Below are 18,752 nucleotides of genomic sequence, written 5' to 3' on the forward strand. Positions count from 1 at the left end.
GAAGACCAAAGAGAGGATTTATGGACGGCGTGAGAGAGGACATGAAGGTAGTTGGTGTGAGAGAGGAGGATCCAGAGAAGAGGGTGAGATGGAGAAGGTGGATTGGATGCGGAGACCCTGAAGGGATAAGACCAAAGCAGGAGAAGATACATAGACATATGCATATATATATACATTTACATTTACATACATATACATATATACATATATATACATATACAATACACTTATACAAATATATATACATATATATACATATACATACATGTACATATGCATACATATGCATATACATACACATACATATACATATACATACATATTCATAAACATATTCACATATATTCATATTCATCTATATTCATAAACATATACATACATATGCATATATATATATGTTCATAAACATATTCATATGCATACATACACATACATATACATATTCATATACATACATACATATACATATACATATACATACATATACATATACAAATATGGGGTCTGTGAAATGAGTTTGGTGATTAAGTGAATAACTGAGACAACTAAACCTGTCATTGAATAGTAACAAGTGCTACTCTGCTCTTATCGAGAGCTACTTATTTATCTCCTTCATCCATTAAACCGCTGATCCTGCCCCTCGGCTCGCGGGTGGAGCAGGGATGGAGTCCATCCCGGGCCAATTTACCCGATGGCCTGGTTAGCGCCTTGCATGGCCGCTCCGCCGCCATCGGTGTGTGAATGGGTGAATGTTATCCAGTTCCACGTGCTTCGAAAGCGCCAAATAAAAGGACACCAGTTAGCATTTCTCTAGCATTGCCCTGTCAGAGGGCTCTGGCTCACATCTGCAATGTCAGTGAAATAAGGAACCAGTCCTCAGTCCTCGGGCTTTTGAGTACTTTTTGCTTCGGTCCGAGGTGATGTTTGTTTTATTGTTCAAGCATGGGAGAAAAATCAGAGGAAAAAGGAGCGGCCACATCAAACTCTTCTTTATCCTCAGCCGGTTTCAATGCAAATTAAGAATTGGAAATGTAATTACATTGAAATCACCCCCCGACCTGTGTAAGATCATAATTCTTGTTCTGCACCGTACAAGTCCTCATTACTTTTAGAGCCCCACCTTTGTCAGAGTTATAAAGAACCGTCTGGTTTTACAATTCCTTCGAAAACACAGAAGCTCCCGTCAAAAATAGGCAGCATAAAAAGTGACGGTCGCAAGTGCAGGACCAGTAAAAAGTAGCCTCATTTTACACGATAAGAGGTGTTTTTTTTCCCACTCTCACAGCGAGTGAAGGTTTTTATTCATCAGATGATGTGGCTTCCCTCAAGCCTCACCGCTATCCGATTCACAGAGTCCATGTGAGGATAGCAGGAGGTGGTTCACCCGACGGAGATCGACAAAAGTTAGATCGCGAGATACCTCGGTATCTACGGATAGGTACGGAATTTAACCCTCATATTATGTTAAGGGTCAATTTGACCCCTTTCACCCATCGACCCAATGGGTCAAATTGACCCTTAACATAATATGAGGGTCAAAATAGCGATGCAGTTTATTCAGGCTAGCGTCGTGATATCGGAAGCCTAGTGCATGGAAACACGACTGAATTCACTTAATTAGCTTTTGCGTGTAACTGCGGCGGCATGAAGTTCCCGTGAAACACATCCATTTTGCAGAGGTCGTGCACCAAACGGACCCGGAGAAGATTCAGTTTTACGTATCTAAATGGGTAACGACTGCGCCGTGATTAACTCAGCGCGGCGTTTAGCCGGGACATTTCGACGTATGTTTAAACGGAAAGTCTGCGCAGCAAAGTGAGTAAGTCACACGAGCCGATCTTTCATCGGTTTTACCGAGATTTGGGTATTCAATAAGCCTCTGTTTAGGTTGAATTGCCGGACCCGTGTGGACCCTGGTGGACCCCGGTGGACCTGGCAGACGTCTCCTTTGGATGCCGCCGCTCTGGTGCACCGCTTAGGACTGGTGTTGAAAGGGGGCGTGAAAAGACCCTGTGATTGACATTTTCACTTACAGTGGTGGACCGCTGCCATCCTCGCTTCACCGTGTCAGTGCACGACCGTGCATCCCTGACATGCCGGTTCCCTTTTTTTTTTTTTTTTTTTCCCCTTGATTCTCAAGGCTGGCCTCCGTCTCAGACAGCTCTTTGATGCCGGAGATGCTCGGCGTTCATCTCCTAGGAAGAGCAAAACCGAGTTAGGAAACCAAATAAAATGGGAGTTGATTGACAGCTCGGTGGGTCTCGGTACTGAGGAAGATGTCACTTCATATCAGCGCCTGATGTACGTCTTATACGGACACCTATGGACTTTGAGAGACGGGGAGCTTGAAATGCTTACCGTAATGTAAACAAGCGGGCGGGAGAACGCCTCCCAGCCGAAGCGCCCGGCGTGAAGGGGAGGAGGCTGTTTTTCTATTTGCCCGGGCCGAGGGGCGGCGCTCCGGGGGGGTCGATTCATTGTGTTGAATTGCGTGCGATTAAGCCGTCTTTGGGTTCCTGCCACATTCTCACCGGGGACGTTGACGAGATCAGAACAAGAGCCGCGGTGTTCTCACACCAAATGTATTACGCCACAAAAGTTGCCCGAGGAGACCAAATTAAGCCGGAGGAAAATCTTGCCGCCGCTGCTGATGAACACAGCGATCATCTGGGATTGGGACAGAGAATGTGGCACAAGCTGAATGGAGTTGGTTAATAAGATATAATAATCATAAGAATAATAAAGCACAGCGGCTTCCTTCACAGCAAGAAGGTTCCCGGTTGGATTCGGACAGCGTGGCGTCTCGGTGGGGTTCCTCCGGGATCTCCATCCTCCTCCCGCAGTTCAACGACACACCAGCGGTCGATGGGAGAGGCCAGATCATTCGGCCCAGGCACGTTCAGGACGGACTGAACGGTTGCCATGGTGATCCTGCCCAAGGATAATTAGTATTTATGATAAATAAATGGATGAACAAATAATGATAATGATGATACAATCAACAATAATAATAAAAAAAAAAATAATAATAATAACAATGATAATGATAATAATTGGAGCAGTTATAATACTGCTTTTATTAATAATAATAATAATAGTAATGATTATTTATTCTGTAAGGAGTGTTTTACTGACACCACTTCAGGATGACACCATAAATGCATCAGATCTAAGATCACCGCAAACCCTTCAAACACACAGGATGTAGTTGGAAGAGAGAAAAGCGATCGGAGGCTAAGATGGTTGTTTTCATGCTAAGTGGTGAAATTAAAAAAGATATTTAAAACAAGCTCCTTCCTTCATTCTGTCCGAAGCAGATGTCTTGTCTCTTAATTCCGTCCTGGTGTCAAACACTGGCTCTCCTTCAGTGACGGCCGCGGACGCCAGGCTTAAATTATCCTCACACTTTTATTCACAAAACGAGATTCAAGCTGTACTTTAACATCGTCATTTCCAAAAGGAAAGAATATTCCCAAAACACAGGCTCCGTGACGGCGTCATGTTTCCATGCGGCCTTCGATTGTCTCCGTCTTGAATATTCTGCGAGTATTGAATCGCTGAAATATTTCTTCTCGCGGGCGGTAAAACAGCGAATCTTTAGCAACCGTGCCACCGGCATGCTAATAGCGGATCGGTTTCCGCGCCGCAAACACCTCCATCGCATTCCAGGGAACAGATAATGTGCAATTCAAATGTTAATTTTGAACCGCGGGGTCGTTACACCTGAATAAAAGATAAATGTACAGCCGCAGTGATGCACCTCGTAGCTTTCCTTGCCTTGCTCACAATAGGACACCAAAATATCATACTCGAAGAAAAGATACGTACTTTCTTTTTACAATTCCATCCGGGTCCTGCCTGAGATCCTCGCCATGACAACGTCCCCGTTGGAATCCGGCCCGTCCATTACGCTGGCGTCCCGCTCCGGAGCGCCGCTGCCGTCGCACAGGACGCCGGTCATTACCGGCGCTGAGCGCGCAGCCTCCGGCTACGGCTTCGCTCTGTGCAAACAATATGCTCCCTCCAAGAGCCGCCATATGTGTCAGCAAGTCCACGCTGTCTTGGCTGTTTGCTTTCAAACTTCAATAATGCAACCTATTATTAGAATAAAGGAGAATAAAACAGTTGAGCGCCTTCTGACAACAACCCTCGATTTATTGATAGCTTATAGGTCATCTATGCTAAAAGCTTTCAAGTAATTAATAACCATGCGAGTGCACTTTCCGCTTCCACCTCGGGAACCTGTAGTCGTGCTACGCCGGGAAGATGAGACGCTCGCTGGAAGATGAGAAGACATTCGGCGTTCAACCCCGGCTGATGTCGCTTTGCAACGAAAAGCCCGACTCGCCATTTTCCCTTTTAAACCCATCGTGTTGCTTCTGAACGTGAATTGAACGAACGCCCGTCTCGCTCGGCGCTCACTGTAGAAACATTTACTAGATGTGGTTTTGTAAAACACCGTCCTCTTTTTCTTCCTCCCAAGCTGTTGTCACTGTTTTTCTTTGCTGTTTCATTTCGTCACCAGTGAAAGATATATTTGAAGGGAAACCCTTCGGAGACAGTAACCTCCTTTCCATCAGCCGGTCAAATGCATAGTTTGTGATTTTTTTTTTTTTGCAGTCTTTTTTCATGTCATTGATGCAATTCATTTGACTTAATTGTCTCGTGTTGTAAGAAAAAAAAAAAAAAAAAAACTTTGAATCTGGTATTAATGCAGCCTTTTATGTGAAGACAAAAACCAACCAATATATATCGGCTTCCACCTCAACAATTATTGGAAGTGTTAACATTAATGCAAAGAGACTCATTGTGTAAACGCTTGACAAGAAGGCATCTGCGGCTAAGTGCTTTATAAGTGAGACCATTTAGCATGTTTTTAGCATTTCCATCGCCGCGGGCTACGGCTAATCTCTGGCAACCGCTCAGATCTACCACGACGGCGTATAATGGTGTTCTACTGTGTCGTTTCACCGAGAAATGAGGACCACGCGGTGTGTTCTGTGCTCTGAACGCTTCCGTGAAAGCGCTACGGGTCGAGACCGTTCCTAGTGAGACTCGAGTCGCAACGGCGTCGCTTCGACTCAACCAAATCCTCGAAGAGTCCCGATTCATCGTTCAAGCCTTCCGCGGTCGATCAAAAGGACGCCAGAGATTTTGACCCGGTATTAAATGAAATCAATGGCCATCGGGTCGCCTGTGGATCCCGGATGCCGGCTGATGTGGACGGTTTGTGGAGGAAGCACAGAGACTTATTTGAGATTCGGAACCCAAAGTGTCAGACCTGTGACTTTGACGTGAATCAGGATCAGAGAGTCGACTCTTTGCCAAACCTGAACGCGGGTACGTTTCTGAACGCTAACAGCTTATCTGCACGTGTCCTGCGACGACCTCTGAACGCTTTCTGTCACTTTACCCTTCACTTGTATGCTCCCTCCTCTCATCCGCCACCTCTCACTCCCGTTTCACCCTGAATTCCATCACCTATCTGTAGCGGACCACCCTCCATCTGCTCCAGGAAATCAAACGACTAACATTAAAATATGCTATCGTTCAATAGCATTGCATTCGAGAGAAAATAACGTGAAAGCGTTGAGGAGAAACAAAGCAGGGACGTCACCTCGCCGGGCGTGAGCGGCGGAGATGCTCTGAAGAGCTGCCGTCACCCACGAACGAGCGCTCTTGTGCGGCGGCCCGGCGCTCGTGCTTCCTTGGGGTGCCGTTTAATAGAGTCAGACCCGCGGAGGATCCTCGCTTCTTATCAAGAGCGACCATCTTATCGCAATGTAACCGCCTTAAACCAAACTGACATGGTGGAAGTGGAGCAGGAGGCCTGCGAGGCTGCGAGGCTGCGAGGCTGCGAAGCTCTTCGCAGGCCGTTGTAAAACCAACATACTTGGTATGCCTTCGACTTCGCCTCTCCCCCCTAATCTTCCCCCCGTCTTTCCCTCTCAGACCCCATTTTGTTTGGTGGGTTCCTGAGAGCGCGGCTCATTTTCATGCAGGTGGCGAGGCCATCACGCATCGGCCCGGATAAGCCGAGTGGCCCTCAGCAGATGCCACCGGACCTCCTTTTCCTCCTGTTTTTAACCGCTGGCTTGTTCACCTCCTCATAATCTTTTGTTTTCTTTCTTTGTTTTCATGGTGGCCCATGGATTTATCTCATCTCCATGTCTTGTTATAACGCACCCCTCCGCCCTCCTCCTCCCCGCCTTTACATAAAACTCAGATTACCAGGGTTTTATCGCAATTTAAGCTGAAGCAAGCGCGGATGAAACCCCGCGCTCCCGCTAACCGCTCTGGCGTGATTTCTTTCTGCCCCCCCTTCATCTTTAAGCAGATGCTTTGCTTTGCCAGGATATAATTCTATAATCCTTAAATCTTTTTTCATAAAGAATCACAGGAAACAATCGCATAAGGGACGGACCAAATTTAATCAGCGACTTGCGAACGCAATTATCTCGACGGAGACGAAGCATATGTTTAGGGATGAGCGCGGCGGCGGCGGCGGCGGCGGCGGCGGCGGCGGCGGCGGCGGTGGACTCCCCCGTGCCACATGCAATGTCCCCGTAATGATCAGAACACCGTCTATGTTAAACCCAAGCCCATTTGAATAAGGACGCGTTTGTGGGGTTTTGAATCAAATATTAAAACGGTTGATGAACGCTGGCGTGAATTTCCACAGTCTGTCCGTGTTGGACGTTTTCCCGTTGTTGGATTTATTGACTTCAAATACCCACGATAACGGATGCTATTATTTGCTAGTGCTTTTTCTATGGAACCCAATAAATGATTCATGTTATTGTGTTCTCCTTACATACATTTATATTTAGAATTTTAATACTACATTGTCATATAGATGTGTAGGACTTTTTTTTTTTTTTTTTTACATAATATTTATTCCACGCTGTGCACTCAGGCAGTCATTTTTCTTCTCCCATCCCCCTGTTAAAGACAGCCATTTCTCTGAACTCCTCTTCAATTTTCCGTTCGCCGTCTCACCCGCAGCCTCCGTCGGTTTTCAGAAAATGATTTATGCATTCCTGGACCGCTGTCTTTTTATTTATCCTCCGCGTCACTTGTTTTCAACTGCCTTCGCGGGGATCCCGGAACATATTCTCCGTCGAAACCGCCGAGTGCCAGGTGGGGAGACTAAAAATAAAATTCAGATTGAATAATGTGCCGGCCCGTCATTTTATCTATAAAATGTTGATTGGGATATTACATTGAGATGGAAAGCCGTCCGTCACGTGACGCTGTTTGCACACGATGCCCCGCCGCGGCCGCTCAGCCATGAATGTCAGTCATCATGTTACAATAAAATGTGTATTTAATGTACCGGCTCCCTCCGCATACCCGCGCCCATGGGAACACGCGTGCCGGCAGACACGTACAGTACATATGTACGCATGAATAAAACACTCATCCCCGGCTTTGCGTTTCACTTTGTTAAATCTTTAATATCCTCCTTTTTCTGTTCATTGGAGTTCCCTTATTTTTGATTGCCCTGCCTTGTCAGTCCTCACAAAGCTTCGCCCGGTCACCTGCATGGACTGACCCCAGACTGACACACACACACACACACACACACACACACACACAGATGGATACTCTTGACCGCACGCCGCAGAGAGGCAGTCGAATCCCAGCGCCGCCGTCTCTCCGCTGAATGTCTTGTCAAGTACTTTTTATGTAGCTGAATTAATACAGTTGTTCTTTTCAGGTCAACAGTTAAACACATAATAGTGCAATTACAATGGAGCGGTTGCCACCACTTCACTCGGGGCCGCGTTAAAAATGCATTCCTTTCCCGGGGAACGCGCTCCGTTCGTCGACGGCCAGACGACACGAAAGAGCCGATGGAGTTTGCAACGCGTGTTCTGCGGAAACGCCGTTTACAGACCGGTTGGATTTCCTTCCTAATGGATTAGCGGCGTCGTAACAGAAAGTCCAACGAACCCCGAGCGTGTCTGGAGTACTCGTGGCACGGAACAGCCGTTCGATGAGTGATGAATCTCTCGTGGAGAGCGTGGAGAGCGCCGCGGCCTCTGGAGATCCATGTACGGGGTCATAAACACCCACTTGACCGCGACGATCGGCTTCCCTTGCGATCTCATCTCTCAACGTGATGATATTCTCTTTATAATCAATGGTTAGATTCCTCCCTGTGTGGAATCTCCATTTCCTCCCCGAGTCTGCCTGGGGAGAGAGTGTGCACGCTTGTACGTCTCTAGATGACGTGAATGACATCGTGCACGCTGCTATGTCTCTGTTATGTGAATGAATGAATGGGGAGGAAGGAGACGTAGGCGTTGGGATTGGTAAGATTTGCATTCCATCTCCAATAGTAATGTTTCCTAGCCAGTATATATCGGTGTTTCCGCTGCTCCGTCTGCAGGCCGTAGCCTGGAAGCAGCTTCACCCGCCGTCGCTTCAGGGGTCGACCGAACCCTCTTATCCACGGTCACCCAGAACACACCCGGGGAATCCCGTGGAGCGTTGAGACGGCCGCCGGCGGAAGCTTTCGCATCAACGAGACGCCGCGGCGGCGAGCCGGGGTGAAATCCTCCGTCCAACTCTGCTCTGACGGAGGAAGATACTTTCCGCTCTGTTCTGACCGAACATCTGCCGGCCACATGTCTTTTTCGTTATCGTCCGGCTCCGCGTGTTGACTTTCGGTAATTAAATCATTGAGCTTTATTTTCAGCGGGTGTGTGAATTTACCTACCTGCCTGACAATATAAGAAAAAGTGCTTAAGCTCCGGCTGGTCATGGTTGAGCATATCAATCTAATCCCGTGGAGAGAGAAATAACCACTCTTGGGAGATTGTCGGCGAAATAGTCCTCCGAAGCTCGAGCAAGTCCTCTCTTCTCCCGCTCTTTCTATTTCCCTTCATATTTCCTCAACAAGCAGCACAACACCCATTAATTCACTCTCACAAACTCATTAACATTTCCTTTTTTTTTGATCACGGGTTTGCTATTTGCCTCCCAGTCTTAATCAAACTCATCCCCGTGCTAGGATGACAAAAAAAAAAAAAATTGAGAAGGAGGGAAAGAAAAGTCACAACAAGCATTTAACATCAGAATAATTGCCTGAATACATTTGTTCTGCCTTCCTGAATTTCATATTGTTTTCATCCAGTGGTCACGCACCGCAGTGTTGTTGATTGCTGAGCTATTCGGAGGCTTATGCACAATCAGTGACGCTTGAAGCCGGTGATTCGTTCGTTCGTTAGTTCGTTCGTTCGTTCGTTCGTTCGTTCGTTCGTTCGTTCGTTCGTTCGTTCGTTCGTTCGTTCTTTCGTTCGTTCGTTCGTTCGTTTGTTCGTTCGTTTGCATTTTAATGATTGTTAATGATGGCTTGGACATCAAGCACACTTTTTTTTTGTTGTTGTTGGACAAAATAGCCTCCAACAAAGGCCCACATTTACACACACCTTATTCAAGGACAAAACTTCTTTTTGTATTTATCCATTTGTTTACATTATATTACATTACGCTTTTATCCAAAGTGTCTTACAATAGAGGACAGAGGGACTGCAAATACACTGGCAAATACAAGATGCACAGGAAATATACAGAACAGTAAGCTTAGGTTAGTGAGTTTTTTTTGGGTTTTTTTGACAAAGACATACACAAACGTACACACACACACACACACACACACACACACACACTGCATAGCCTAACTTGCTGCCTAACCTGATCTGGGGCATCAGCGCAGTAAAAAGTCCTGAGAGAGAACAGTTTTTACCTGTTTCTTGAAGGTTGAGAGAGATGATGCTGGTCTTGTTGCTTCCGGAAGTTTGTTCCACCACTGAGGTAGTAGAACTGAGTTTATTTAGTATTGAAGTTTATTTTATTTGAATTTATTTCATTTGATTTTATTTGGGATGGTCCAGCACTCTTTGAATATCTGTTTATTAAAAAAAAAAACAGAGGGAAAGACAGACAGACAGACACATGGGTCAATTATAACATCTTTTCTCGTTGTTTTTACAGCTTGCTCATTCTCTCGGCCAGATAGCGGTACATGCTAAGCTAGCGGTTACTTTTCTTCAATAAATGATAAGTTCGTGGGCCGACCCGGCAGAAGTGAGGATGTTTACCCCTGGATGCCAAGCGGCGGCCGGGGAGGCCGACGGTTAATCGACGGTTAATCCCCAGACAATCGGACATATTGTACGTCGCTTATCCTGCCGGTGTTTCTGTCACATTAACTGATTTAAGTTGTTTGTTTTTTTGCCCCAGTTTGCCGGCAGCGTCCTGCGGTAAAGCGAAATTACAATTTGAGACACGGCGTCCTCCTCGCCTGGCAATATCTCCCCTTTGGTCGGAGCCGGGATTTATTTTTCTTAACTCCCAAAAAGATATGGGAGGAGGGGCGGCTCCATGGAGGGGGCCCAAGGTAATCCCTGCCACCTATTATCTGAAGAGTATCATTTAATCAGCGCTTTGTCGGGCGATATTGTTTTCTGCGGTTTCAGCCCGACGCTGGCACGGGGCCCCGTGCATGATTATGAGTCTCATTGGTTTCAGCCCTGTGTCAGAAATCCGTTTTTATGAAGATAGAGGACATACAAACTCTGTAAATAATGCAAATCAGCTGCCAGGCACCAGTTGCCTTTATTTCCCTCCCATCCTTTCCTCTGCGGCGGGATTTTCTTTTTTCTATTTCTTTCTTTGCGACTCACACAGAAAGAGGATTAACCGCAGAACAATAAAAAGAACACTATACAATCTGTGTGTGAATATGAGTGTGTGTGTGTGTGTGTGTGTGTGGGATCAAATAGTGCTCTAAGTCTGACAGTGGTAGGACTGGCAGGATGATGGGGAGATCTTCATGAAACATAACACCATGTTCTTCCTTATTAGGAGTCCTAAAATCCTCGGAGGGTTTTCTGCCGTATCTCATAAGTTATTATTTCTGCCAGAGGAGACGACGACAACAAAAGACGAACAGATCCTCAGTTGTAATAACAGCGGCGTGGCTTTGTCCTCCCGGCAGCATCACCACTATGAGTGTGTCTGTATTTTTTCCCGTAGGCTCCCCGCAGGATGGTGGAATTCCAACGTCATTGCATCTTTTAAACGTCCTCTCCTTGTGTCTGCAGAAATCCTGAGCGGTGGAGTCTACATTGACCAGAACAAGTTCCTCTGCCACGCGGACACCATCCACTGGCAGGACATCGTCAAAAACCCGGGGATTTACCCCGTGGTGGTGCCGACCAACAGCAGCGTCACGTGTAAGCAACCTCAGCAAGAGTATTTTGTATTTGTCCTCCATGTAAAGGATAGGAGCAAAAAAAAAAAAAAAGGGAGAAACACTTTTTTTCATGTCTGAAGAGCAATGCTAAGAAGATTCACCTGGTGAGGAACGAGAAGATGTGCTTCCAGTGTGATTCCACTCACAATCATCAAATAGAAGCAGAGATTGCATCTGTCTGGGTTCCTCCGGCTTCTCCGGTTTCCCCCATCGTCCAAAAACAATGCAGGAGGTTCATCGATGACCCTAAATTGTCCAGATGTGTGAATGAGAGGGTGAATGGTTGAATGTTTGTGTGTCCCTGTGACAGCTGATCATCACATGTGCAATACTGGGGGTCTGTCTGGATGCCGTGTGAACAGGAAACGGCATTGCACTTTAAATTCTAATCATTCTAAAATAATACACATTAAGTATAACTGTACCATAAGACCCCTCCTGTGCTCGTTTTTGCGCTCAAGCTGTCAGGAATTGAATCTGTTTTTCATCTGTCAGAAAGTGTTAAAAACTATACTATATACTATACTTAAATATAACTATATATATATTATATCCTATTCTATATATATATATATATAACATTTTATATAATATATAGTATATAAAATAAAATATACATTATTAACATACATTATGCATATGTTAAATACATTCAATAAATAACAATTATTTTAATAAAACGATCAGTTATAATGATAATAACAATACCACTACAGCTACTACTAATTATAACAATGATATATTATTATTATTATTACTATTATCATTACCACTATTATTATTGTTGCTGTTATTGTTAAAACAATTATAGCACTAACACTATTATAAATATTTTTCTAATGTTGATATATATATATTAGATATGCTAAATAAATAACAATTATTTAATAATGATATCAGTTGTAATAATAATAGCAAGACCATTACAACTACTACAAATAATAACAATGATATATTATTATAATCATTACTATTATTGTTATAATTATTACTATTATTATTATCATTATTATTGTTGTTGTTGTTGTTGTAAGAATTATAACACTATTATATATATATATTTTACATTATTGAAAAGCCTGTACATGAATGGTTCTGCGGTTGAAAGCTAAGCTTTCTGAATGGCAGATTTCTCAGGTTGCCTACAGTGTCTCTCCAGTAGTTGAAGCTCTGCTTTTAATTTTCTTTTCCAACACTAACCATGTTCCCCCTCTCCCACCTGCCCTTCCACCCATCTGCTGATTTTTACAATAGCCCAGCTAGTTGAATGTGTGCAGCCGGTTATTAGCGCTTTAATAAAGCCAGCGCTCTGCCAGTCAGGAGGAAAACCCCGGCCGTTTGAATTCTGAGAGAACTCAAAACCGTACAATCAGAGGATCGGCGAGGTTCGGCGAGGAGACGTCGCACGCCGGCCTCCTCCCGTGACAGTAATTGACTGACTGAGGGCAACAAAACATCGCCGTCGCAAAATCACCCTTTGACCCCATTCTGTCACCGCTCCCCAATAACAATCCCGAGTGGCTGCTCGCTCTCTCGCTCGGCGTTAAAGCCCCGCCGTCGCCAGCTGGGAGCAGGTTGACGAATACTCCGAGTTATGAAGGGTTTAGCGGGGAAAATAAACATACTTAATGCGTCATGTTGTAAAGGGATGACGGCCGAGGTGTTTGAATTTAACAAGCCGCCTTCCGCGACCCTCCTCTGTCCTGACCCCTCCAAGCTGGCAGGAATCTGTTTTTCACCTGTCAGAAAGTGTTAAAAACTTTTGACTCAATCGCCTGAAAAAAAGCGAAGCGTTGGACCTGTTTGCGTCGCTTCTGCGTCTGGGGAGCCGCAGCTTCTGGCGTTGATATTCTGGCTGGTTGTCCTCCTCGCGCTCCGCCCTCAACCCCCGAGGTGCTCGCCGTCACCGGGCAAAGATTTCCATTCGGTCGCACTCTGCGGTCGAGGCGCAGGACTTGTATGACTGTGGGGAACTTTTAGTTTTGCATTCTCAAAGGGGGTGAGGGACCACAGCCGGGATCGGTGTGACGCCGCACTCGAAAACAAACCGCTCAAAAAGAAGAAGGAGAGGAAGACGACAGGGACGTCGTGGAGAGCGAAGCTGCATCTACGCCTGCGTTCTTCACGCCGGGAATGATGACCACGGACTGTCAGATGGTCGAGGCGTTTCTGTCTCCTCCCTGCACTGCCTCGCCGTGTTAAGAGCCCGCCGTTAGCTGACTTCAAACTTATTTTCAACAAAAACCCCTCGGTGGTCAGAAGAGCAAGGTGGCGCTCCGACAAATATCTGGTAACGGGTTGCACATTTTCTACGTCTTGAGTTCCTACGGACCTGCTCTGCAGCCAAGACACGCCCTCCATCCTGAAAAGGTTCTTGAAACCGCAAAAAGTTCCTGGCGTCGGAAGAGGCCGACGGCGATCAGGTCGATCGCGAGCAGCTTCGCGCGCAATTCTCACCGACAGCGACTCCCGTTTCAGTTTCCCGGCTCCTTCCTCTCCAGGCCACTGCTCGCGCTTCCAAGTCAAACATTGTCAAGGTGCTGGTTTTGAGGGAGACGGGCCGAAGACACAGCAAATCAGAGAGAACAAAGAGAGACACGGGCGGGCATTAGAGGAGACAGAGACCTAGATAAGTGATGGCTTCTCCAGGGTTGATGGAGGATGAAAGAGATGAAGCGTGCAGCGTGGAGGGCTACCTACCAGGAGGGCGGAAAATGGAGACTCGGGGAGGGGGAACGGAGCCGGTCTCAGTGTTAATAGCTCTCATCCGGAGAGGCTGATGGCCAGAGGACAGCACTCCTGCACTTCCCTCGCAGTCAATTACCTGACAGTCAATTAAATCCTCCAGATCCCCCAGAAAGACACGGGCTAATGCTCCGGGGGTATCATACCGGGCTACGCCACTCCACTGCTTTTATCTCGAGCGGAGTTGACCCCCCGTTTCATCCGGAGTTGGTTTTAGAGTGCAGTCATTTCAATAAAATCGTATTTTGACAAATAAAACTTTCCGTCTATGAGGGGAAATAATTTGTGCCGGTTGACAGGGAGGCAATTACTGTCATCACCGGTTAAACACGATAAAAAAGGGTCATCTTGTATGTACTGTACATATTGAAAAAGTTCACTGTGCTATTCCACATGTCGATTGCTGAATGTGTCCGTTTAGCTTTAATTTGATGTTGAATTTCAAATACACTGCTTAAAAAAATAAAGGGAACACTTAAAAAACACATCCTAGATCTAAATGAATGAAATATTCTTATGAAATACTTTGCTCTTTACACAGTTGAATGTGCTGACAACAAAATCACACAAAAATGATCCATGGAAATCAATTGTATCAACCCATGGAGGTCTGGATTAGGAATCACACTCAAAATTAAAGTGTAAAAACAAACTCCAGGCTGATCCAACTTTGATGTAATGTCCTTAAAACAAGTCCAAATGAATCTGTGTTGCTTCCTGAGTGGACACTATGATTTCACAGAAGTGTGATTGACTTGGAGTTACAATGTGTCGTTCAAGTGTTCCCTTTATGTTTTTTGAGCAGTATATTTACACGTCAGGACGCCGCAGCAAAGGAGCGGCTTCGGTCGGACGGATGCGTCCGATGTCCGGCTGTGATGGCGTTCACTTTTTGCCGCATTTCGTCACCATATTTTCTTTTTCTTTCCGTGCGGCTTCACGCAGGTCAGAAGTGCCACCGCTCCTGTAACGGTCGCTGCTGGGGACCCAAAGAGAGCCAGTGTCAAACTCGTAAGTACAGTGGCATTATTAACTCTTTCTGTTTTCCCTCAACGGGACCCATTTCAATGGAATTCATTAAACGTGCCTATTTTTCACTCAAAAAGCAGTGCATTCAAGGACGGTTCTCAGATGACTTTTTATTTTATTCAATAGTGTTCCAATGCATATGTATACATATACATAGATATGCTTTTCATCTGTAGGGAAAAGATTTGAAACAATTATTTCCATTAATAATTTTTCCACAAACACATGTCTTAATGTCCATCACACTGACATCCCGTCAGTGATGCCGCCGAGGAGCTCCACTGAACGCCACAGGAGGTCTTTCCTACCTGAGGCTATCACACTTTTTAATTCCTCTCCCTTCAGCTCTTAAAATCTTAAACCTTAAAAAAAAAAAAAAAAAAAAAAAATCTCACCCGCTTACTTTAAATTGTAATAATTTATTTGTGTATATGTTCATAACTGTGCAATATTTCATAGCGGCTTCATATACAATATTTAATTCCTCTTCCCTCATCCGCAGGGAATCTTCAAATCTTTGTAGTTAAAACCTTAAAACAGTTAAGACAATTTATATTTCATTGTATTTCTTATTCTTCCTCCTTCCTACTATTATCTATTACTGTTATGTTTTTGCTTGAAACTCTGGCACAACAATTTCCTTCGGGATAAATAAAGTTGTTCCCGTACTCAATATTTTTTCATACTCTCGTGCACTCTTTATCTTTCACTCCGTACTTAAGACACTTTATAGTCTTCACTTGTTACTTAAGACACTTTATAGTTTATTTGTATTTCTCACCCCCCCCTTTTTTTTTACCTGTTTATACATTTTTCTACTATTATTTATTATTGTTGTGTTTTTCTTGTACCTCTGGGACAACAATTTCCTTCGGGATAAATAAAGTTGTTGTTATTCTTCACTCACGAGGCAGCGTCTCTTGTAAACGGACCACACAGGTTTCTAATGGAGGTCGTGTGAGAGCGATGGAAGCTCGCCGCCTCTCGCTTTCCCTCCCCAGGTCCGTCTCTCCGCAGAGCGCCGCCATACGCCAGTCCCCTCACGTTCCTTCCTTTCTACATTAGATATATCTTTGCCCCGCCGCCCCTCTTTTGCACTTCCGTGGCCATCAATTTCCTCCCCTGCATTCCATCACTCCATGCGCTGACCACTTAATCTATGGCTCCCAGCCTGGGCATGTCTCATCTTACTTGTTCCACGGTCATGATCTCATTAAGATAATGAGGAACGAGCTGTTTGACCAGGACCCGTTAACAACATGTCACGGGCCCCAGATAAGCCCCGGTCCTGTCCGTCTTCGCTCCCGTTTGCCGTTATCGCCTCCCCGTCTCTCCGTCTTCCACCGCGTTGGGATTTTCTGATTTATCCCGGATCTGCTTCCGTTTCCCCCGCGCGGTGTTTGCTTTTGCGTCGAAGTACACGAAATGAATAAATGATGAGCGCGTCGAATGAAAACAACAGGGATGATTAATATGGCTTGTTCGTGTTTTTTGTTTTTTACATTCTTACCGTGAATCAACAACAATAACTGTCTTTCGATGTCGGGAGCCGCGGTTCATGCGAGCGCACACTTCTTATAGCAGATCTTCTGGGATTCAGAGTCACATGTTGCTGAAGCAGCCCGGAGAGCAAACAGCAACGCCGTCAAGCTCAGGTCGGGACCGACTCCCGCAAAGATTTCACTCGCAAATGTTCCTGCCCAGCGGGCCCGTGGGTTAGCGCCTCCGTCTCGCTGCAACAAGGTCGCCGCTTGGATTCCGACAAGCGACCTTTGTAGGGGGAAGTTTGCGCGATGTCCCCGTGTCTCGGTGGGTTTCCTCCGCTTTCCTGGGAAACAAAATGGGAAAAATGTCTTTATATGTGGCTGTTACTGACTGGAGATCAGGCCAGAGAAGGTTGGAACCCAAGATGGGACCTTTACGTGTGGAGTTTGCATCTTCTCCCCAACTTTGCGTGGATTTCCAACATGCGGGAGGTGGATTGGAGACCCCAAACAGCCTGGAGGCGCCAACGAGGGAGTGAACGCTTGTGCGTTTCAATATGGCGTGTGATCCGAGAGGGTGAACGGTTGTTCAATCCAGGGTGGAGGGCGATGACGCTCCCGGCCGACCCCGAGCGCAGGGTGGCAGCTGCAGATCATGAAACGATGATCTCGACATTCGTGTTTTTATCCACTTTCATTGATTGGGTTCCGCTGAATTTTCGGAGCGGAGGTATGATTTTAATTTTAAGAGGTGATGGATAAGTCATTTCAATCTCGGCACAGGAATAATATGTCATATCTCTTGTCTTGGCTGTTGTCAGCTCATTTAAGCGTTCAAACATCTTGGAATCAGATACAACCCTTTGGGCGGTTCCAGACATCTCCTTAAACCAACAGATTCTCATCATGCATCGATCAGGCAGAGCAAAGGCTTGGTTTAGCGCACTCGCGGTCCAATAGGTGTGTCTGTGAATGCGTGCACGCGTGCAGATATGTGTATTTCATCACCTGAATACGTCCCAAATATTCTCCTTTAATCAAACAAAATGGGGCGAATAGTTTACTACGCTGCGACGTCTGCCACATAAAAATATTCAAATGACAGGAAAAGTTAAATGTATAAATGTCATCAAGTCTGGGATTCGCGTTCGATTTCCAAAGAATTTTTTCTGGGTAAAAGAATGTCCCTGCCGCACAAATACCCCATCTTTTTATTTTCATTTCCGTCGAGTTCATTTTCAGACCCATTGTACGTCATGCAAATGTGGAGCGCCAGGCGGCGGCGTCTGTTGACTGATGTCGCGCTCAAACACGGTGGAAATAGAAGCTTCCAGGCATAGTTTACGAGACAAATTCCTTTTGTATTTGTTATTGCTCGAGCTTTGCTTTTTTTTCTTTTTTTTTTTTGTCATTCTTTAAATTGGAAGTTTAAAAGCCAAATTGATCAACAGCATTTCATGCCCGGCAAGGCCATTTGTTTGACAGAGTGTCGTTAAAATAAAGCGGGCCATTATATTTTAGCCCGGGCACCTTTAATAGAACCCCACATTTCACCTCACTGATGTCGGGGTCACAGCGAGGTGTCTGCTGCCGCAACCTATCTCATCCACACGCTGCATTTCCAGAAAAAGATCTCTTTTTTTTGACAAGTGCCTCCAAGGGATCTATCTATCTATCTATCTATCTATCTATCTATCTATCTATCTATCTATCTATCTATCTATCTATCTATCTATCTATCTATCTATCTATCTATCTATCTATCTATCTATCTAGCAAGCTAGCAAGCTAGCAAGCTAGCAACTAAACGAGTTAGCAGGCTATCTATCTATCTATCTATCTATCTATCTATCTATCTATCTATCTATCTATCTATCTATCTATCTATCTATCTATCTATCTATCTATCTATCTATCTATCTATCTGCCATCACCACCATTTTTGTAGTTCCATTGTGAGTAATGTAAACTTAGGCAGACACAGAATTTAGCGCTTCTGCCTCTCAGCCAGAAGGTTCCTGGTCTCCATCTTCTCCTGGTATGTGAGGTTCCTCCATGTTCACCGGGTTCCTCCCACAGTCCGAAACCATGCAGGATAAGCGCCGTAGATAACGAAAGGATTGATGAAATAATTCATGAACGAATGAATAATGGAAACGATATTCTGTGTGTGTGTTTTACGCAACATCCAATAAAAAAACCAGCGGCGGTCCAGGCGGCAAAAGTCC

At 45.3% G+C, this 18,752-nt stretch overlaps 1 protein-coding gene across 1 annotated transcript in view; it reads left to right on the forward strand.

The window, feature by feature from the left end:
• erbb4b (erb-b2 receptor tyrosine kinase 4b) overlaps positions 1–18,752 on the forward strand; it is a 281,265-nt gene that overhangs the window by 174,295 nt on the left and 88,218 nt on the right. The window contains exons 4-5 of the mRNA XM_086145994.1: positions 11,115–11,246; positions 14,957–15,022. Coding sequence (XP_086002120.1) covers positions 11,115–11,246; positions 14,957–15,022 — 198 coding nt within the window. The remainder of the gene's footprint in view (positions 1–11,114; positions 11,247–14,956; positions 15,023–18,752) is intronic.

Source organism: Fistularia commersonii, chromosome 4 (genome assembly GCF_037954325.1).
Source record: "Fistularia commersonii isolate RoL2024-O1a breed Wild chromosome 4, RoL_Fcom_v1.0, whole genome shotgun sequence".
In the NCBI taxonomy this organism is placed as follows: domain Eukaryota; kingdom Metazoa; phylum Chordata; class Actinopteri; order Syngnathiformes; family Fistulariidae; genus Fistularia; species Fistularia commersonii.